Here is a 23,317-nt window from a genome sequence, read left to right on the forward strand (position 1 = left end):
GGTATTGCAATGATGAAGCTACCAAGATAAACTTGCAGTTTGGACTTTAACCCATAAACTTTGCTCCCAAAAACAAGAGTACACATGCTGATAGCCATATCAGCACACAGATTGACAGATTTCGCCTTTATACTTTATAATCTTTTCGATGAAATATTCACTTAGCACATATATTTATATAGTATAATATGAAAAGGTACTTCTGTGGGTGCCAGCTTGCTGAAATATTACAGGAGTAGAATTGAGTCACATTACATGCTGATACAGCTTGGTTGTTGTCACTGGATTCTAATCGTGTGGAATTGTGGGATATATGAACCCCCTATTTAGTCTCACGTATTGGTAAGCTTTGTAACTTATTCATTTTCTCCCAACCCCGAGCTGGCAAATAAGTACGTTGTCCAGCTGAGGGCAGAAAACATTCCTGCAGTGTAGATCAGTGTTCAAATTATAGAGATAACCATCAGCTAAAGACAAGAACTGCCTGATGTACATTTACGTAGCTGCCTTGGAAAGATTATTAAAATTACCGATTTACTTGAACTATTGCATGTGCTCATAGAGGTATTTTTGTTGTGGTCATTGATCCAGATTGCTCTGTGGCTTTCCCTCGATCTTGATCGACTTGACATGTTGTGCTGCAGGAGTATGCTTATAGCAGACCTTTGTCTTCTGGATGTTTGGTCTAAGGCCTGTTCTTTCATATCCTCCATGAATGTTTGATTGGAGTTTACACACAGGCAGTGCCATCTGAATATGCAGCTCAATGACAGATAGTTGTGTTGTGTTCTGAAGGTGGTGCATGTCAGATAGTTTCATACTCATCCTGTAAATTATCTCCACTTCAGCGAGAAGCTTCTTCAATATAGGAGTGTTGCAGCAAGGAAATTGAAACAGCGCGTTGGTGCAATGAATCTGTGGGTATCCATTGATGAGGGCCATGGTTCACATGTTGTGCATGGTGATGAATTTTTACTGGCAACTGAATTTTTTTTCTAATCATTCACAGGATATGGGCATTGCTAGCTGGACCAGCATTTATTGGCTAACCCTAATGGCCCAGTGGGTAGTTAAGAGTCAGTCGCTTTGCTGTGGGTCCGGAGTCATATGTAGGCCAGACTGGATAAGGACAGCAGATATCCTTCCCTAAAGGATATTAATTATGAGGATGGATTTTTACAACAGTTGGTAGTGGTTACATGGTCACCATTTAACCTAGCTTTTTATTTTAGATCTTTTATTAAATTAAAATTCCACCATCTACACATGGATTGCAGCAGTTCAAGAAGGTCGTTTGCCCCACCTTCTGAAGGGCAACTGGCACAGGCAATTAATGCTGGCCAGCCACCGATGCCCATGTCCCACAAGTGAATTAAAAATGTGTCATCTTGGGAGGCAAGCCCATGACCCTGGCAGATCAACTTGGAGTTTTCGTTTAGGAAGGGGACAGTCCATAATCTGTCCAAATTGACAAAGTTGAAGGCCGTTGTGATGTTTAAAAGGCCATGTATGGAGGTTGCTGCTGCCCTCTGCACGTAAGCAGTCCCATACCTCGGAACCACATTTCTGTAAGCATGGACATCAATGATTAAATTCAGCATCGCCTGAAGTGTGCCAGTCCAACCCATGGACTTTTGAGGAACAGCGTTAGTCTCAGTGAAAGCTCATAGTGTATAGGGCAGTAGCGTTACTGTCCTACATTTATGCCTTGGAGACATGGACATGTGTGGCAGACACCTAACATCTGTTCTGAAATATCACCAGCAATGCCTCAGGTGGGTTTTCACTCCGATATCATTGTCCTGTCTCAGGCCAACATCCCTAATATTGTGACACTGGTTACAGTCTGCTGTGTTGGGAGGGCAACATTGTGCACATGCCTGGTCACAAGATTTCCAAAGCAAGCTGTCTACTTTTTGAGCCTTGCCATGCTAAGTGGTTATCAGGAGGCCAAAGAAATCACTTCAGAGACATCCGTAAAGCCACTGTGAGAAAATGCGATGTCCCCACAGACTCCTGGGAATCTCAAACCCAATACCCTCAAACTGGAAAAGAAACATCTGCAAAGGTGCTGAGATAGTGGGAACTGCCGATGCTAGAGAATCTGAGATAACAACGTGTAGAGCTGGATGAACACAGCAGGCCAAGCAGCATCAGAGGAGCAGGAAAGCTGATGTTTCGGGTCTGGACCCTTCTTCAGCATTTCTGAAGAAGGGTCCACACCCGAAACGTCAGCTTTCCTGCTCTTCTGTTACTTGACCTGCTGTGTTCATCCAGCACTACACCTTGTTATCTGCAAAGGTGCTACCATTTTGAACATCTGCAACAGGCTCAGATGGAGGTTAAGTACAGATAGTGGAAGAAACATACCAAAATCCAAGTATCCTACCCTCCTGCATTTTCAAACCCCACCTATCCTGCGGCAGAGCATGTGAATCCAGCATTTGATTATTTAGCAGCTGCAACACTGGTATGAAAGAAAGTCATCTTTGATCTGAAGGCACTACCTGAGAAGGAAGATTTTGGTCCCAGCTTTAAATTGAATAATTTTCCTACAGTTCATCAATCCAAAAATTGGGGTCTCTTGGCTTCTTTTAATGGCCCACACTAAAACTGCAATTTCTTTACCAATTCAGTGATTTTTTTTTTGTCCCTTTGGATGCTGGCTGATCGATTTACAAACATAGAAATAGCAGCAAATTTCTACATCCGAATTGGCCTACATTGCACTCTGTAAATCTTCTCATGGATTTTTTTTTTGTATGCTATTTTAATTATGGAGTTCAATTTGTTTCTAAATTGTGATGCAAGAGTTTCAGTTGAACATTATGTAATTCATTCCTAGCATTGTTTTGTGCATTTTCAATTATTTTATGTGCTATGTTTCACTTCGTCTTAATTGCATGGAGGAGGGACCTAACCAGGATGAATGATCCAGTAAGGGTAAGGTACAAGTGGCCCAATGGGTAGAATTCAAGTGTTCCTAATGTAGACGTGTAGCCAAGTTCGTTTCAGCTCGAGAATTTGTCTTCTGTTCATTAGATTAATTTTGAGTGCAGTCTCTGTAAGAATGTAAAATGCAAATGCAATTTCTTTCTCTTTTCATCCACATGTTTCATTAATAAATAAAACAATCTGCAGATTCCACACTACCGTGCTTACTAATTTTATTTACTGTTTCTGTAATAAGCACCACAGGAAGGTGGACAGGGGGTGCAGAGTTGGTCCGATAACTATGTAATCTCTCTTATCGGCCGTTTAACCTGATTATCAATGTAATAACAAGTTAAAATTATTTTTTTTGCTCGTTTTCAAATTTCCTGACTTCCAGGGTGTGTTGAGCAGTTAAATTAAGCACATTATTATGATTGCCTATGTAATGGCTGACTGCTCTGTCACAGCAGGGGCTAATGACCTCCGTAGGCACTGCTGGATATTCAGGTTCAATTTGATCTAACTGCTTTCAACTTGGGGGGGAAGGGGGTAAAAATAAAAGCCTTTCCCCAAAGCAGACATTAGGTAGCATTGGTTTCAGCTTTTACTGAGCAGTATCTTTGTATGATATTTTCCTACATATTGGCATTACAGCCATTAAATATCTTACAGCTATTATCCCAACAATTGCGTCAGGCAGGTTGCATTTGCAAAGCAATAATGCTACGTCTGAAGGGAGAAATAAACCTTTAAAAGCTGCTTTTTTTTATTGTTCTGGAGGAAGCAAAACTATTTTAATGAATTTCTTTTTATGACTTCAGCAGCAATTTTTCTTTTTCCAGAAATACTTGATTGTCTTGATCACTGGCACTTTGTGCATGCTAAATTTGATTTATTGTGGTTTTCTTGGGCATTTAATGTCTCTTTTCTCCGCTGAACTTTTGTATTTCTACATGTTGGTCACAGACACTTAACATCGTATTTTAAAGGTGAATTTTTTTTTTTCTCCTCCTCCTCCTTTCTTTTACACAGAGAGAGTTTCCAAAGTTCTTCACTTTCCGCTCAAGAGACAAGGTAAGGTATACAGCAGAATTGAGCTATATATCATAAAAAGAATCTTAATATGAAGGGAGACATTTGGCCCATTGTCGCTGTGCTGGCTCTTCAAAAAACTGACCTAAATATTTTACTTTCAAGTATTTATCCAATTGTCTTTTGAAAGTTATTGTTAAATCTGCTTCCGCTGTGTTTCTAGGCTGTAATAAAAGACCACATTAAAAGTACCTCTGATTCTTTTGCACATTTATTTGATATCAGTTTTGTTTGCAAGCCTCCATTGTGAACAGTGTCCTTGAACAACAGGAAACTTTGTGTTAGATTAGGTCAGAATTCATTGAAAATACAGGAGCAGGGCCCTAATATAAAAATTATCAACTGAATTAGTTTGACAATTATTTGAAAGAAGGTACATTCTTCAAGCATTGGTAGGCTCCCATCGGTGACCTGAGTTATGAACAGTTTAAATTGTTTGAATTTATCCTCCAAAAGAAATGGAAGGAGTAAAACCTCATTAACATAGCACTTTTTATTGATGTTGGAAATACCAAAGAACTTTACACCCAGCTAAGTACTTTTAATACCATTATAGTATTAGATGGGAAATGAGGAATAAAGACGCAACGCATCGGAAATACCTGAGAGAGAAATAGTTAACATTTCAGGTCATCGTCCTGTCATCAGTCGGTCCTTTCTGGCAAAAAGTAATTGACCTGAAACATGCAAGCCCACCCTTTCTCTTTCTTCTAACTCTAGTGGGAGTTGCTGCTGCATATATAGGAAAGCAGCTTTAGCGTACCTTAACCAGAAACTTAACTTGTGTCATGTTAATTTTCTTTAACCCCCACCTTCATTGTTCCTGAAGATTTGGCTGAAATTTGCAGTTTTCCATTTGGAACGTGTAAATCAACAAGGGCATTAATCAGAAATCAAGTGGTCATCAGCCTTTAGCCTGTCCTGGTTTCATCAAACTACGTAATGTTTTCAAAACCTATCACTAAGTGTCTTCCCTACCCCTCAAAACCTGAAGACAACCAACCACTTAATACTGACTGATAAAGCTGGCCTATTATTGTTTCTAGGTAACTCTGGTAGGTTTAAATTTTATGGTCTCGCTTGCGTTGGAATTGCACATGGTAATGAGATAATTGAAAGAGTTACTAAAGATGGTAGTGGAGTGAGCTGGGATGAACTGTAGATTCCTCTTAGAGAAGCAAAAGGATCAGGTGAGATCAGTGACTGGAATCTTATTCTGAAATGGACAAGAACATTTAATGTTGCAGTTTGGATTGTAGGTTGTATGGTAGCGTTGAGATTGTTATAGTGTTATGATATTAATACCATGGTGTAGAGAAAAGGATATGGGATAACATCCCCATTATTTGAGAAGAGGTCATTTGTAACATAGTTATGAATTGAAAACTAACATGAGTCTGTTTATTAGGTTAGAAAGTATAGTGCAGGAATAATGTACTCCTCAGAGCACTGTCTTGAGTCCAGATTTGAGTTGATGAGACGTAAAGTCCTAGCATAAAACGAGATCCATCATGTGGCACAGCGGGGTGTATAAGGGCCATTGAGTCTTTGTGAAATAGATTTTTCTGATTTAAAGCTTCAGAGTTTAACCCTGCATTGTAAACAAATTGCAGGGTATAAACTTATCCACCCAGTTCATGATGTTAGTTTTAATGTAGAATTAATGACAAGTGTTTTTGGTAGCAGAATGAGAAGGTTTTCTTTAAAGCAGGTCATCCTGAGGATACAATATATTAATTTAGATCTATTGCAGCATCATAAGCTGACTTATATACAAGCAGGCAGATTCTTTTTTGATCAAACTAGTTGAGGTTTTTGGAAAACTCTATATTAGCAGGAAGTTGAAAATATTTCATGGATAATGTACCAGTTCATTCAGTTTAAAATGCTTGAGAGTTTTGGAATGATGCATTGTCTGCAGCAATGTTTAGTGGGACTTTGGGCTAAATTTTTGTCTTGACAGCCTGGGAATTAATTACCTTTTCGGCCATTTTTGGGGAGGAAATGAGGGAGTCTGAAGGGAAGCTAGTAACAGCTGTCTGATGTCTCATTCTTTCTTTCAAACAAAGGAAATATTGGGCAGAGTTTGTTACTGGTATGTGATTTTCCCATATTTAATATTTTTGTGTTGGATATACATGATCTTGTTAAATGGCGGAGGGGGCTCAACGGGCTGAATTGCCTACTCCCACTCCTAATTCCTATGTTCCTATGTTCCAAGCAACATATGAATTAAGAGTAAGAGTAGGCCATTTGAGCCAACTTCACCATTCAATAAGATTATGACTACTGTGATTATTTCACATTCCAAACCCCACCCCTGATCATATTTCAGCCTCTGCTTATCAAAAATCTGCCCAGGAAGTATTATATGTCTCAATGATACAGACAAAAATCTACCCAAATTTCTTAATAAACTAATAGTTGGGATTTCTCCTTCTTTCAAATAATGCATTGCAAATCTTAGAATCATGCTTTGGTTTAACACCTTTTGTCAAATCCAAAATTAGATTGGAATTGCAAGAGGGTGATGCAGCAGGCAGGAGAATGAGGACCAAGCAGAGCTGGTGGCAGAAAGGCGAAGATGAGGGCTTGTTCGCTGTTATTTGCTTTTGATTCAAAATTCATCAAAACCATCAATGATTAACAGAAGTGAAGGACTCAAAATATTTTTAACAAATTATTTTAAAATTAACAGGAAGTGAAGAGCAGATTATGCAAGGATCTTGGATTAAAAGGGATCTTTGCCAACTTGTTATTTTTCTGGAATCTAAGATCTGGCTGTGTCTTGAACAAAATCTGTATTAGCTTCTTGTGTAGTTTGGTTTAAGAAGAGTGGTATCCATGTGCCTGCCCTCCAGTTGATATTGGTGAGAGTCTATCTTCTGGTTAAAGGCACTGCTTTCCGTAATGCAAATCCAGTGTTCAAGTTCATTGACTGCTGCCCTGAAATCCATGTTACAGAAAAACCTGTAAATATATTGAGTGTTGTGGCCTTTTCGAACATAATTGCAGCAGTCTTCTAAACAGCTCCGTGTTTATTACTTTATCTTGTCTCAACAATATGAGTCTTATAAATTGACATTATATTTTTAAATCTTAAAAAAAGCCCAAATCACAATTTAGCAATTAGACATAAAGATCTGTGCATGCACCCTTTTCCACCCCCTCTTTTTCATCATTTCTTCCCTTCTTGATTTCATTTCCCAATCTCTCTATCTTTCACTCTCTGTCTGTCTTTCCCTTTTTCACCCTCCACCTCTCTCTCATGCTCCCTTTACCTCTCTATTTCCATCTCTCTCTTTTATATTGCCCTCCATCTCTCTGTTTCACCCACACCCCTCTCTTTTTCAGCACCCTTCACCTCCTCCAAACTCACTCATCCTTATGGTCTCCCTGTCTCTTTTTGCTCTCCCATTCTCATGCTTTCCTCCTCCTTATTCTCCCCTTCTCTCTCTTTTGGCTATCTCTCTTGTCCTCATCCTCCCTCTTTCACAACTTCTCTTTTCCTCACTTTGCACCCTTTCCCTCGCCCTTGCTGTCTTTCCTTCGCTCCCTTTCCCTCACCCTTACTGCCCCTCCTCCTGCTATCTTTCATTTTGCCACTCATTCCTCATGCCCCAAACTCATCCTTCACGCTTGTCTCTCTTGTGCCCAACTCCCTTACTTGTCTTCCCCTCCTGTCATTATACTTATATTAACACATTTTATTCAGTGTTATTGAACCTGTTAGTTGCACATTTATTTCTTTTTTGCAGTTTCAGGAAGACCGGATTTACCGACATCTGGAGCCTGCCCTGGCTTTCCAGCTGGAGCTAAATCGGATGCGTAATTTTGATCTTACCGCAATGCCATGTGCCAATCACAAAATGCACTTATATTTAGGTGCAGCCAAGGTGGAGGCTGGTATTGAGGTGACTGACTATCGATTCTTTGTACGAGCGATAATTCGACATTCGGACTTGGTCACGAAGGTGGGTGAACCTATGAAAACAACTTGCATTCATAAAGCACTGTTGATAATGCCTTCAAAACATTTCATGCCAATGTTAGAAAGAAAATTAATGCCTAAGCTAACAGTAAGATATTAGAAGTGGTGATAAAAAGCCTGGTCAGAAAGATGGTGCTTAAAGCAAGTGAGGGAGGTGGAACAGAGGATTGAGGGATTGAATTCAAATGTGTGGTCCTGGGATTTTGTGGGGAGCATTGCAATGGAGATCAAAATCCAAGAAATTGCAAAATCTAAGAAACATTGGGGTGGAGGAAAGAAGGCAGGTCACAGGCCATGATGTGATTTTAAAATGAGGCTAAGCATTGGTTGGATTTGGAGCAAGTCACCAACAGAAGGGGTGATGAATAAACAGGTTTTGATGTAGGGCAGGATACAGGTGAGTTTCAGATGAGCTGATGTTTACACTTGGAGGGTGGTTGGAGGGGTGTCCAGCAGGAGAGCATTAGATTACTGAGATGGGGGTGACGAGAGACAGATGAGGGTTTCAGCAGCTGGTGGGTGAGGCAGTGTTAAGTTTTATATTATGGAGTTGGAAGTAGAAGTTCTTTATGATGGAGAGGATGTGAGGATGGAAACTCAGCACAGGATCAAATCGGATACTGAGATTACAAACAGTGTGGTTTAGCCATGGGCAGAGAGCAAGAAGGAGGGTGGAATCGATGGTAGGGTGCAGAATTATAGGTGTTTAATTGAAGGAAGTTATCATTCACACAAGTCGAGATATCGAGAAGGCAGTATGTTAGTATAGAAATAGTAGAGAACTCAAGTTTAATGGGTGGAGATGGGAGGGTGCTGGCTGCATCCATGTGAAGGATGATTTGCACGTCTGAATTCCTATCCAGAGAAGAACATGTGGTTGAGGAAAACAAAGGTCCAAGGCTGAATCTTTGGGGTAATGAGAGCATTGATCATTCAGGAGCTGGAAGAGAGATGCCATTGCTGGAAATACTGTGGGTGAAATCGCATTGTTAGGAGTAGTACAAAGCAACTGGACAATAGTGGAGAAATGCTCAAGGAATGAAATAGGAGTAGAATGCTGGAGAAACTCAGCAGGTCTGGCAGCATTTGTGAAGAGAGACATAAAATTAATGGTTTTTGTCCAATATGACTCTGCTTTAGGAAGAGAAGGAGAATAGTGTGGTTAACTGTTTAAGTTGTATCTGACGGCATCTCATCATTGTGATCCACCTCCTGCTTTCTTGATCCCATTCCCACCTAGTCACTATGCTGGCATTAACGATAGTGTCCTACATATCAAAACTGTCATTCAACTGTTTTTAATGTTGTGCAGAAGACAAAGGGGAATAGTGCGCCAGAGTTACAATCGCAGAAGATATAATTTCTGACTTTGGTTAGGGCCATTTCAATGCTGTAGCAGAGGTTGAAAATTGACAGAAGAAATTCAGACTGGGAGTTGCAGGAAAGATGGGTACAGATTTGGAAACAGCTCTTTCAACGACTTTGGGCGACAAAGAAAATTTTGAAATGGGCAGTGTTTGCTAATACGAAAGAATCAAAATGATTTTTCAGGGAGTTGTGGCAATGACAGTTTTGATACATAGGCTATTGCTAATGCTAGCAAGCATGGCAGCTAGGTGGGAATGGGATTAAGAGACCAGGAGGTTAATCACAAGGATGAAATTTGATCAGAAACAACTTAAACAGAGATGGCAAAGATCCCCAAAGATGGGGATCAGACAGTGGAAGTGTTTAGGTTAGCCTGGTGAAGAGTGGGCGACAGTAGCAGTGACAGCTGAGTGAGTAGTCCCAACTTTGGTGACAAAGAAATCCATGTTGGGCACGAAGGTGCGAGGAAATGCAGATTTAAGGAGACAGTTGGTGGTGAAGAGTGTTCCAGGGTGATCCTTGAGTAGTGGACAATTTTAGCACAGGCAAATGAGGCCTAAACACATTATGTGCAATCCAGGGTGATCTGCATGGATTGTTAAACCATTTGTTTGAGAGAGAAATTCATGTCTGCACCCCTTAAACATCAAGGAGTAAATCTGTTGCCCATATCAAAGGAAGTGGCTGAGTTGAGGGAACGTTAAGATATTGCAGCAGTTGAGGATTTTGGAGGTGGCAGTTAAAAAAAAATAGTTGATCAAGTCAACAAGTGCAAATTGTGGGGAATTGTTGGCCAAATGTCTAGAGGATTGGGATTATGGAAGTAAATTTGTAACTGATTTATAGCAAAGATTTTTCCAAGGCAAAGAAGAACAAAGAGTATTGTATGGATATGTGAGATATTAAGTGAGGGCTGGTAAGTGAAGCTGGAATTATAGAATCCCTACAGTGTAGAAGCAGGCCATTTGGCCCATCAAATCTGCGCTGATCCTCTGAATAGCATCCCACTTGGTTCTACCCAGCCCCCTACTCTATACCTGTAACCCTGCATTTCCCATGGCTTATCCACCTAGTCTGCACGTTCCTGAACATTATTGGAACACTATTAACAATTTAGCATGGTCAATCCACCCAACCTACACATCCTCGGACTGTGGGAGGAAACTGGAGCACCCAGAGGAAGCCCACGCAGACACTGGGAGAATGTGCACACTCCACACAGTTGCCCGAGGCTGGTTTCAAACTAGGTCCCTGGTACTGTGAGGCAGCAGTGCTAACTACTTAGCCACCGTGGCACCTACCAGTAGGTCAGTAAATCAGTTTAGAAGAATCTCAAATCCTTAATATATTGTATATCATTTAAATTTGAAGTAAACCCAGTGTGTTTCTCAAATAGGTATCAAATCACGAGTTATTTTGTGTGCTATAATTCCGAGCCACACTCTACTATGTTAATGTACATTCCAAGTCATATTTCTATTTTACTGCATTTTAATGTAATTTTTGATGGTCTATTTCACTTAATATGATCTTTCTCCTAATTTGAAAAATCTCCTGAAGAAGTTGAACAAGCATAAAACTGGGAGTGCAGGTAGTCCATTAATTAAAGTTCTGTGATGCTTTCAGCAATGTGATTTCAAAAGCACAGCCTTGAATTTAAGGGCTGCTACTTCTTGATTTTAATTTGTTTTATAACCAATGATTAAAAGTGACCTTAGCTTTGAATTTCAGAATTCCATTGGTTTGCTTATTTTCACAGTTAATTGAAGAAAATATTGTTCTGTGCCGATTTTGTTCTCCACGTTTTCCTTATGCTGTTTAACTGTGGCTAATGTATGGAATTTTAATTGAATTTGCTTTGTTTTAATTTTTGGTTTTCCACGGAGACAACATCCTTTCTTTTATTGCCGATTTTCTCTACTACTTTTCAGAAGGATTTAATTCCTTGATGGGAGATGATTAGATACATGACTGTTGCAATCTCACATTGAAATGAGTGGACCTTATTTTGAGTGTGGGCCTCAAAACCAAGTAACCAAATGATCATAGCCAAATTTAATACTACGTTGTCCATGTTCCCCATGTGTACTTCTGTTGTGGTTATTGGATGGTAGTTGGAAGAAGGACTCCTGATTTTACCTGACCCATTGACATGTTGTCTTCCAATTGAGGTTTGCTAGTTTAGTAAATGCCAGAAGGCAGTTCTTGTGTTCAGGTCCACATTGGATGAATTTGTTGAATGACGTGGATGAAATTGCTTACTTTTACTCATTATTCTCAGTCAATCTAGCTTGACACACAAACAGTTGCATCTTCAGTTTGCTCGACAAGAATTGGCAATGCTACTTGTAAATAACCACCATGGCATGCCTTCTGATGTTCCCTGCTCCCTTCACTTCATTTCCCACTCCCTGCCTACTGCTTCCCACCACCATTATTGAAGTGTAGTTTTCACTCACTTCTATTGACCTCTGCAAATCTCAAATTGGGAGTAGATTTGAGCAGAGCTTTAATGAGCTCCAGTCATTTGAGACTCTTGCATCATGTCACCACCACTCTATTCTAACTATCAGTCCTGGACAAGGTAGGAAGTCTTCAAAGAGAAGGACGTCATGTTTCCTGTGCTTCCTGCGATCTGAAAGTGTTTTGTTCTATTCGGTTTCTTCATAATGTTTGACCTTGTTGTTGAAGGACCACAGATGTACAAAATAAAATTTTTTAAACAAGACTGCGCAGCACCTAGAACTTGGCACCAATCTTTCAAGCAATGCTGACTTGCCAATGGGAAGTATTGTATTATTGTGCTGGATCTAGTTTAACATATGTAAACATTGAAAACATGATCTTAAATGATCTATATTTGTAATTTTTATCAATCTGGAATCAAAATAGCAGAGCTAACAAAAATGCCAGAAATTGGAACAATTCACTTTAACTATCAATAGTGCTTTCCCATTAGAAGGACTCCAAGGACAATTTGCTCCCAAAAAATTACATTGGTGCAACTCTTTTTATGATCAAAATGAAATGGCCACAAATGTCATATTCTATCATCAGGTAGAGGAAAAATAAATTATTAGTGAATTGTTAATTGCTGTAGTTTGAACTTTCTTAAATAAGGTGCTTAGTCTATTTTATGCATTATGTGGCTTAAGACTTTGCTTTGGAATTTGTTTTTTAAATGAACAACATTTAGTAAGACAGTCAAATAACTTTGATATTAATCTTGTCTGTAGGAAGCCTCATTTGAATATCTGCAGAATGAGGGAGAGCGTTTGTTGTTGGAAGCTATGGATGAGCTGGAAGTAGCATTTAACAATACTAATGTTCGAACAGACTGCAACCATATCTTCCTCAACTTTGTTCCCACTGTTATCATGGATCCTTCAAAGGTAGCTACTGTCTTTGAAATTTTATTGACAAATTAAAGAAGTCATTTCTAGTATGATGTACTAATGCACTAGTTTACTGGTCATTCTTTGCCATAAACCAGTAGATCAGGAGCATCCAATCTGCTATTAAAACCATGGAAATGTGTGTCTTATGACCTCTGAGAACACATTTGTGTTCGTGGGCTCATTAATTTTGGAGGAAATTAGTATTATCCTGCTTTTCAGCAATTTCATGCTCTTAGTGAAGAGATGAAGCATGTCATCTGATGGCCAGGTCAAGTATTGTCAACCAGAGAGATACTAGGGCTTTTGTGGAAGGGCACAGGTGACAGTGCGCACTGTCAGCTTATCATTAATGCTTTGTATTGTCAAAAATGTATGTCACGTGGGAAGCTGTTTCCGTTTGTATTCTTTTTATGTTGTCCATGACGTTATACGGAATCTCACCTATTTGAATAATATTTTTAATCAAGTTTTCAACTTAGTAATTGAAGCTGTTGCAACATATTGGAAAGCTTCCTGTTCCTGATTTTTAAAAAAAATGGTAACTTTGAGACTAACTGTATGTAGTCACCTGAAATTAAATAATCCCTAGAGTTTATTATGACGTAATCATATTGCCTGCGGTGCCTCAGTTGCTCACCACTTTGTGATGTGCCACCGTGCCTATCAACAGCAAAATGTGTCTGATTCGATCCTTGCACTCCACTGATCTCAGCAGGGAAAAATTAAGTTACATAAACATACATGGGATAAATGAAAGACCCTTATTGCTCTCCATCACCACTTCTTTTGCTGCAAAAAGGTTCCAGCTTTGGTAAGGATTCAGCCCTTCAGTCAAATAACCTGTCACACTAAAACAAAACATAGATGATGGCAGTCTGAAAGAAAAACAGGAATGCTGGAGAAACTCGGCAGCGTTGGCAGCATCTGAGGAGAGCAAGCAGAATTAATGTTTCAGGTTCAGTGACCCTTCTTCAGAACTGAAGAGGGACTCAAATGAACAAGGGTCACTGGAGCTGAAACAATGACTCCGTTTTCTCACCGCTAATGCTGCCTCTCCAGGTTCACAGTTTAGCAACATGCATGGTAATTGATGGCTTGCTAGGACCATGGGTCACTACATGAGCAGAAACCACTACATCCAGGATATGGAGAGAGAATTAAGCGAGCAAATGAAGTATTTTCTGAGCTGATATTTGAGTATAATCGAAACAAGATAGTGTTTGATCCAATAAACATAGAAAATGCTGGAAACATTCAGCAGGTCTGACAGCATTTATGGAGAGAGAAAAACAGAGTTAACATTTCACATTGATGATTTTTCACCTAGTATATTTCAAATGTACACTGGGGGCAGCTTGCGTTTTGGCATAGTGGCCTCCTTCAGTAAATCTGCAATGGATGAGAGTCCTGAGCATTACGTCTCTGTTCCTTCCTCCAGATAGAAGAGTCTGTGCGTAGCATGGTGATGCGATATGGCAGTCGTCTTTGGAAACTGCGTGTACTTCAGGCGGAGTTGAAAATAAATATTCGCTTGACACCTACTGGAAAGGCCATTCCCATCAGGCTGTTCCTGACCAATGAGTCAGGTTATTATTTGGATATCAGTCTGTACAAGGAGGTGACAAATTCCAGGACTGGACAGGTAAGCGAAGTTGAGGAGTAACTTACTGACATAATGGAATTTCAAGTTTTGTTTTTGGAAGCTTGTTGAGAAAGTGCTGTCAAGATAGATAGGGTGTACAACTTTTACAATGTATTTCTGGTATTTTTTTAGGATTCCCGTTCACCATATCCGGTCGATTTTCTGATCTTGGAGTAATTTATCTAGTTGTAGTGGGGAGATCAGCTGTAATGAAGTTGGAGACTGGCTGTGAAGAAGCTCTAGCTACTGTTTGTGATTAGAGTAAGGGCGAGAGTCAAGGTGCTATGCAATTTGTTGCTTAAAGGTAAGAAGGGAAGTAGTAAAGTGGATGGAAGTAGGCAGGGAGTTCCACGAATAACAGAGCATAGTGGCTGAACAGACAGCCACTGATGCTCACGTGGATTGACAGGAGACTGCGTCCAATGTTAGGTGAGATGTTGGTCCATGCAAGAACGATAAATAGGTGAAGCTCACTAAGGTAAAGTGAGACAAAGCCAATAGGTGACCAGAAAAAAGAATGAGAGTTTTGAAGTCTGCACTTAAGAGATACAGTGCTTGGATAGAATAAAGTTGATGGATGTGCAGGAGGTAGTATGGGTAGGTTAGGTGGGCGGGAGAATAATGAATATCTTGACATATGGAAAATTTGAGGTGATAATGGTGGCCATGAGAGTATTATGCAAGCCAGACCTCTGGGTGCTATTGCAGGGGTCTAAGATTTTGGAGATGGAGAAAGAACACTATGGAGTTGGAAGGAAATATTCCTTGTATTGTATGTGTGATGTAAGATTTGTGATTTATTATATTTTAATGTCATTTATTTTGGATGTTTATTTTCAGAAACAAGGTAATACTGCTTTCTGATGGGTTTAAGTTGAATCAGGAGGGACCAATACCATGGTGTTGTACTGTAAAAGAAAGGCATGGGACAATGGAATAACCAATAGTGTTGGAAACAAAGATCCCCCTGAGAGATGCAGAATGATGAGAAGCATTGGTTGACACAAAATGTCAGTTGTGAATTTGACCACAATGGTTTGTGACTGACCAGGACAAAATCAGATTGGGATTAGGGAAGATGTATACGTAATTTCATTTAGAATCATCTTGTATAAAACACCATGCAAATTTTGACTGATCAGAGAAAGTGCTTGTAAAGTTTGAGGTCATTCAGTTAGCTCTGGAAATGAACAGTCAGCTTGTTCAAATGGCAAATGCTTTTGAGCTTGTGACCTCTGGATGAGAGACCACTGGCATAGCTATTACACCTTGCAGAGTGATGAAGCAGAGAATGCTGTAGATCTGCGGGAATGAAGCTTTCAAGGTGAAAACAACACATGGAGAAGATCAGCAGATACATCAGTGGCAAGACAAAGGTGCAGAGTTGAAAAAACTGTTTGAGAGTGGGCATAGTTGCCCTTCCTAAGTGTAGAGGTTAGTTGTAGGTTGAGTGGAAGATTGCCAGGTTAATCCTGGACTTTCTGTTCCATGGTCCAAATGCCAAAACTTCAATTCGTGATACCCTAATCTCTCATGCCTATGTTGCAACTGTATTACAATAGTGTCCCAATCACTCATAGAGTCATTGTTACCCTTCTATATAAAAATGTACATTTTGCATTACTCTCTGAACCAACTTGGTATTCATCATTTTAATTTATGAATGTTTGAGGAATTGAAAGATTCTCTTGCTGGAACAATGGTTGAGCTCTGCTTTTTGGTAATTTGCAACCTGACCTTTTATTTGATATTCTTCTGATCGAGTTTATGATAATGAAATTACTGAGTATACGTCTAACAGCCACAGCAGGAGGGAGATGAGGGCAAAAGGAGTGATTTAATCTTCTGTGTTCTCTTAGTGCTACTGCTGTTCTTAACCACAGTTGCTGTGGCTCTTTGTACAGCTTGATTACATTAACTCATATCACAATGGCTTCAAGGCAAGCCCTTACTTGTCAGTAAATAATGCCATGACTTTTTTTTCCACTTGTAATTGTGTGGAATAAGACTTTTTTTTTCTCCTGCTGAAAACTTTCATTTTCATTATATATTGTAAATGACAAAAGAGGTCAGAGAAATGACTACTATGTAATACAGTGGAAGAGGAGATTAGAATGTTTGTGTAGGTAACCTCTGGTAGCCTTTAGAAAGATTCCTCTGAGACCACTCATACACATGATTGATTGCTTTCGTGGCCAGCTGCTGATGAAAGATATAGCAGCAATGGATTATGGCAGGGATGCCTATAGTGGCTCCGTTAGTGACGCACCACTAATCCCGAACCCGCAACATGCAGCAACTGATCAGACTGCTTTGATGCAGGCTCAAAAAAAAGTCCATGGTCCAACTCTGTGGTGCAAAATAAGTGGTGAAACCTGAACAAAAGGAGCAGAAACATTCAGAAATATGCAGCATGTTGATGAGCATATTGCTGTATTCAATTTTGTAGGCTGAATTGTGAAGGAAGGGCCTTTCTCTTTCAGAAGTTGTTTGAATAAGGTAGCTATTAAATGTGGTAGGATGTGTGACAGACCTGTTAATGCATATGGTATTTAAGGCTTCATTAATAGCGGCATGGAGTACAGGAGCAATGATGTTATGCGGCACCTGTATAACCCGCGAGTTAGATGTCAGCTAGAATATTGTGTACAGTTCTGGTGCCATACTAGAAAGGATGTAAATGCATTGGAGAGAATGCAGAAGAGATTTACAAGTGTTGTTCCAGGGATGAGACACTTCAGTTATGCGGAAAGAATGGAGAAGTTGGAACTGTTTTCTTTGGGAAGGCAAAGACTGGAGGGAGTTTCGATAGAAGTTTTCAAAATCATGAGGGGTCTGGGTAGAGTAGATAGAGTTTGTAAAAAGATTGAGAACCAGAGAATACAGTTTTTAAAGTGTTTTGCAAATGCAAGATGAGGAAAGTCATCTTCACACTGAGAGTGGTCCGGTTTTGGAATGCACTACCTAGAAATAGGTGAAGGCAGGTTTAATTGAGCCATTCAAATGGTCATTGTTTGTAGTTAAATGTTTACTCAATATGAACAGTTATGGGAAAATGCAGGAGTTTGACATTTAGTCCAAATGCTCAGACAGTCAATGTAGACATGATGGACCAACTGGTCTCCTTTTTGCATTGTAATAATTCTGTGATTCTATTCAAAGTGGTGGAGGGTGGGAAATGGGTCCCTTAGGGATCAACACAGTTTCAAAATTTCACTGCAACAAATTACAACGAGGCATTAACATACTTAAAGATAGGCATATGACCAGCAAATTCATTTCAACATTCATAAATATTTGCTTTTAATAAAAATAGAGGTATACCTTTCTTGAAAAATAAGAATCCAAATGCTGTTGAGGATCATGCGAATCTGGAAGTATAATCAAATCAACAAAAATTGTGATGCAGGTCAACAAGTTCAAAACGAGAGTAAACACACAAAGATTTATTTCTGGAAGGATAGAATTGAACACTAGAGACATAATGCTAAACCTGAGTTGCACTTTGATAAGTCCACGCTTGGAGAACAGTAAAGTTTTGGGTCTTTATATTTTAGGACAAAGTCAGAAGCATTAAAGAGAATGTTAAAAAGAATTAGAAGGATAAGACTGGAAGTATAAGGTTCTTTTAGTAAAGGATAAACCAGTTGAGTCGTATCTCTATTTTAAAAAGATGTCTGATGTGTGACTTAACAGAAATCTTTGAAATTATGAAATGTAATGATATAGGAGACACAAAATGCATTTCCACTTATGGGTAAGAGCATAACTAGAGAGCATCAATACAAAATAGTCATCAAAAAATACATTTGGAAACTGAGAAGAAATGTCTTTACCCAATACATGGTGCTAATGTGGAAGATGCTACCATAAAGAGGCAATGGCATATGTGCCTTTAAGGAGATGCTTGAAAAGCATATGAGGTAACCGGGACTAGAGTAAGATGAGGAAGGATGTGAGGCAGCATGAGTATTGTAATTTTTTAATGTAACCATATAATAAAACTTGATAACTTCTGAATCTCAAAGTATTCCAAATACAGATACAGCAAATAATTACTTAGTTAATAATTGTATTGCTCCAATTAATATCTTTTCAGCAAATTTACATGCCAGAATGTAAAGTAACGTGAGAATTTGCCTTCCCAATTGATGTCATTTGGAAAGGTAAATGTATTCTGTCATTTCCAGCCCTTGCAAAAGGCTGTCGCCATTGCCTTCATAATATTAATTTGTGCAAAATGATTTCACTGGCACTGAACAAAATGAGCTATGATACTTACAAAACAAACAGATTTGAAAGAAAAGCACTTCACCATTTTTGTCTTTCGATAACAGATCATGTTTCAGGCCTATGGGGATAAACAGGGACCATTACATGGAATGCTGATCAACACACCCTATGTTACCAAAGACCTTCTGCAATCCAAAAGGTTTCAAGCCCAGTCTCTTGGAACAACATACGTATATGACTTGCCTGAAATGTTCCGACAGGTAAATCTGACAGTTTGGAATGCTGCTGTTTTCATGATGGTGGTTTGAGCAGAATCTGTTGTGTGTTGTCAAGATAATTATGTCAAGCAGGACAGTAGAAAACATATTGCAACTGTCGAGAGTATCCCTACATTAGGGTGAGAAATAGTCTCCAGAGATTTCTGTTTCTGATCACTTTTCACACCTTTATTGAAAATGGTTATTTGTGGACACAGAGGACAGAACCAAGCAAGATTGTGAACTCCTCCTCCTTTCTCTCCCCCCAGGCCCCCCCCACCTGAGTTAGGAATGACCAGTCAGACTATCAAGGCACACATAGGTTTGGTGACCATTTTGGGGAATTACTGCATAGCATATCTACCGTGGAACAGTGCAAGATGTCAATATTGGAGGAGAATGCTAGTAAGACAGTGGGAGTGACATTTTTAATAGTAAGTTTTTCAGTTTTGAATTGGTTTATCAATATGTCCAGTGCTTAAGAAAGCTATGTAGTTCAATGAGTCCGTACTAGCCCCGTGAGCAATGAAAAATTAATTCCAAAACTCTGTTATCTATGAAGAACTTTATAAACGCTTCTCTTTTGTCATAATTTTCCTTAAGGTATTCAATGGTCTGTCCTTGAATCATACCACATATCAAAGCATTCCAGCGACAGTGTGAAGGAATGTTTGCTAATCTCTGTCTTAACTCCCTCCTAAAATTGGTGATTGCCAGCAACTTAACTGGGAAAGTGTTCTTCTTCTGCTTCCTCTATCAAGACCTTTCATAACTTTCAAACCTCTGTTGTAGAGAGAAATATCAAAGAGGAGTCTTGAGTTCTGTGTTCAGCAATACAAGCGACCTTTATTCAGATCTCTTTTACCACACGTGGAAAAGGCCAAAGACCGCTTCAAATCTGGTTTCGCGTGGGGGCAAGTTGCCCTCTTAATCACAGCTCATATCTTTGAAATATAGTATTGTACAACAGGTCTTTAGAATGCATTTAAACACTCTTTAAATATTTATACACAATATTTCAGTTTAACCATTTTTGAAACATATTTTTCTTTTGAATTTTTTCATTTTTGAAGTCTTTAATCAAACTGTGGACCTCTATGGAAGTGCAGGCCTATTTACCGTCCCCACCTGAAGAGCTATTAACATTCACCGAGCTGGTGTTGGACAGTCAAGGTCAGCTCGTACAGTTGAACAGGCTACCTGGAGGCAATGAGGTAGGTGTAGAGAATTTGGAAATTATGCTGCATGGCAGTCAGTTTTCTACTTTTTACCAAACACAAATCAATTGGCACTGTTGTTGATTAACAACAAATGATTGAACGTCATCTGTTCATTGTCATTGGTAGTATCGACTTGAGTATTGCTGATAAAGACAGTTATTTTTGACTTGCACTCACCAGGTTACTTCACAATAATGTCAATGTAAAGGGAGGCAACATTTTAAAACTGTATGAGAAGTGTATCCAGTGTAATGGCTCTGTTGACAAATGGATTCTTACTGGTAGAGGCGTTGCCATGGAAAATGTAACCAGTTAGAGGATGACTGACAGTTTCATAGGATCATAGAATCCCTACAGTGTGGAAACAGGCCCTTCGGCCCAACAAGTCCACACCGAACCTCACAGCATCCCACCCAGACCCATCCCCCTATAACCACCTAATCTACACCTCTCTGAACGCTACGGGCAATTTAGCATGGCCAATCCACCTAACCTGCACATCTTTGGACTGTGAAAGGAAACCGGAGCACCCGGAGGAAACCCACGCAGACACGGGGAGAATGTGCAAACTCCACGCAGACAGTCGCCCGAGGCTGGAATCGAACCCGGGTCCCTGGCGCTGTGAGGCAGCAGTGCTAACCACTGTGCCACCATGCCGCCCTGTAAGTTAGTTTATTGCCGAACTTTAAATTTAGACCAAGCAGATTGACACTGACTCTGACTCTGACTCTGATCCAGTAGGCTTTGGGACAAATAAAATGAATACAAATTGAAAAGCTTTAATATCTTCTCTGCACTGTTTCAGCTTTAGGTCTTTTACTTGCCCCTGTATTTCTGTTTATCTAATTTATATCTATTGTTAATGATTTTGATTTAAATGGCCTTGTTGAAATGTCACAAACGTTGGAATTTGGAAAATGTTATCTAGCACCCTAAATGAAAGCTGGAGATAAAGCCAATTTTCTTTGTTCTTCACTAAACTAGAGTATATTAACATTGCTCTGCTGATTCTTTGTTGAAGCCTGATTTTGCAGATGCTGGGAACTGTCCAGCACCTCACCTAGGTCAATTTTCACGTGGGTGATTTGGCAGTGATTGTCAGAAAGCTTTTTGATTACAGATGGGTGAATGCATAAGAGTTTGAGTTTTGAGTTTGATTTATTATTGTCACATGTACCGAGATACAATGAACAGTGTTGTTTTGCATGCTATTCGGGCAGATCGTAGCATACAAAGTGTACTAGGGTAGCAGAACAGAGTGCAGAATGCAGTGTTACAGCCACGGAAAAGGTGCAGGGGGAAAGATCAATATTTACATTTGAGAGGTTCATTCAAAAGACTGATAACAGCTGGAAAGAATCTGTTCATATGTGTATTTAAACTTTAATATCTTATGCCCAATGGAAGAGGGTGGAAGAAAGTGTAATCAGGATGGGAGGGCTCTTTGATTATGATGGTTGCTTTTGTGAGGCAGTGGGAAATATAGGTAGAGTCAATGGATGGAAGACTGGTTTGCAAAACAAGAGCAGGTGTAAATCATAGGCTCCCTCACCCCTAATTTGGCACTGGATGCAATCGTGGCTAATCTTCCGCTTCAACTCCGTTTTCCCACCCACTTCATACATTGCTTGATTCTCGGAAAGATCTTGGCCTTCAGTAGATTCAAACCTTTAGGGTGCAGAATTCCAATGATTCACAATCCTCTGAGTAAGGAAATGTCTTCTGATCTCAGTCCTAAATGTTAAATTCCTTATCCTGAGACTGTGCCACCTCGTGTTCTAAATTCCCCAGCTACAGAAAACCATCTCTGCGTGTCTACTGTGTCAGGTTCCTTTGGAATCTGGTATGTTTAAATGAGATCATCTCTCCTGAATTCTGAAGTATAGGCCCAGTTTACTGTTCTCTTAACGTATGATAAATCCTCTCATTTCAGGAACCAATTTAATAAACCTTCATTGCACTGCCTACACTACAAGCATATCCTTCTTTAGATATGGAAACACAGTGCTCCAGGTGTAGTCTCACCAAAGTCTCACACAATTGTAGCAAGGCTTTCTTATTCATGTACTCTAGTCTGCTATCGACAAAGACCAAGGTGCCATTTGCAGCCTTAACTTTTGTTGTACCTGCAAGTTAACTGTGTGTTGTTTGTATGAGAAGCCTCTAGTCTGTCTGAACATTCACATGTTAAAAAAAATTGTACTTTTATATTCTTCCTACTAAAGTGAATAACCTCACACCTGCCCGCACTGTAGGATACCTGTTACCTTGTTACCCACTCACTTAATCTGGCTGTATTTCTTTATAAACTCTCTGCATCTTCCTCTCGGCTTACTTCCAGCTAAGCTGTTTTTTTATTTGAGGGCGTCACTGGCTAAGCCACCATTTATTGCCGTTCCCTAATTGCCCAGAGGGCAACGACATTGCTGTGGATCTGGAGTCAGATGTCATCCAGATCAGGTAAGAATGGCAGTTTCTTTCCCTAAAGAGCATTAGTGAACCAGATGGGCTTTTCTGACAATCGGCAATGGATTCCTGGTCATCATTAGACCCTTAGTTCCAGATATTTATTGAAATCAAATTCCACCGTCTGCTATGGCGTGATTCGAAACCGGGGTGCCAGAACATTACCAGGGTCACTGGATCAACAGTCTAGCGATAATACGATTAGACTATCAACTCCCCATATGATCAACAACCTTGCATATTTTCCTGCTGGTCTTGAAACCCTTAAACTGAGTCTTGTGGAACTGTACTAGTTGCAACCTGCCAATTTGAAAGTTGCCCCATTTATTTCTACTCCCTACCTGCTAATCATAAACTAATCCTCCACGTATTTATATTACCTTCATCTCATCTGAGTTCTGGATATTAACCTTTTGTGTGGCACCTTATTGAATCCTTTGTGGAAATCCAAGTATGCTATTGGCTTCTATTTATCTACCTGATTATTTAATTGATAAAGAAAATATTATAAATTTATCAAACAGAATTTCCTTTTCATAAAACCATGCTGAGTTTGTATGGTCATTGAACTTCGAAGTCCTAAAGCCTCCTTAATAACTTTAATTATAACAACTATAATTTTCTTGACCGCGATGTCATGCTAATTGGCCTGTGGTTCCTTGTATTCTGTCCCCTTCCTTGATCAGCAATCTCACCTTCGATAATTTTAAATTTGT

At 39.5% G+C, this 23,317-nt stretch overlaps 1 protein-coding gene across 3 annotated transcripts in view; it reads left to right on the forward strand.

Annotated features, from left to right (window-relative positions):
* Positions 1-23,317, forward strand: part of acaca (acetyl-CoA carboxylase alpha) — a 269,320-nt gene that overhangs the window by 127,669 nt on the left and 118,334 nt on the right. For all 3 annotated transcript variants that reach the window (XM_048612563.1, XM_048612564.1, XM_048612565.1), the window contains exons 35-40: positions 3,967-4,008; positions 7,785-8,000; positions 12,622-12,777; positions 14,222-14,425; positions 18,763-18,918; positions 19,989-20,129. In XM_048612563.1, coding sequence (XP_048468520.1) covers positions 3,967-4,008; positions 7,785-8,000; positions 12,622-12,777; positions 14,222-14,425; positions 18,763-18,918; positions 19,989-20,129 — 915 coding nt within the window. The remainder of the gene's footprint in view (positions 1-3,966; positions 4,009-7,784; positions 8,001-12,621; positions 12,778-14,221; positions 14,426-18,762; positions 18,919-19,988; positions 20,130-23,317) is intronic.

Source organism: Rhincodon typus, chromosome 26, assembly GCF_021869965.1.
Source record: "Rhincodon typus isolate 14 chromosome 26, sRhiTyp1.1, whole genome shotgun sequence".
NCBI lineage: Eukaryota > Metazoa > Chordata > Chondrichthyes > Orectolobiformes > Rhincodontidae > Rhincodon > Rhincodon typus.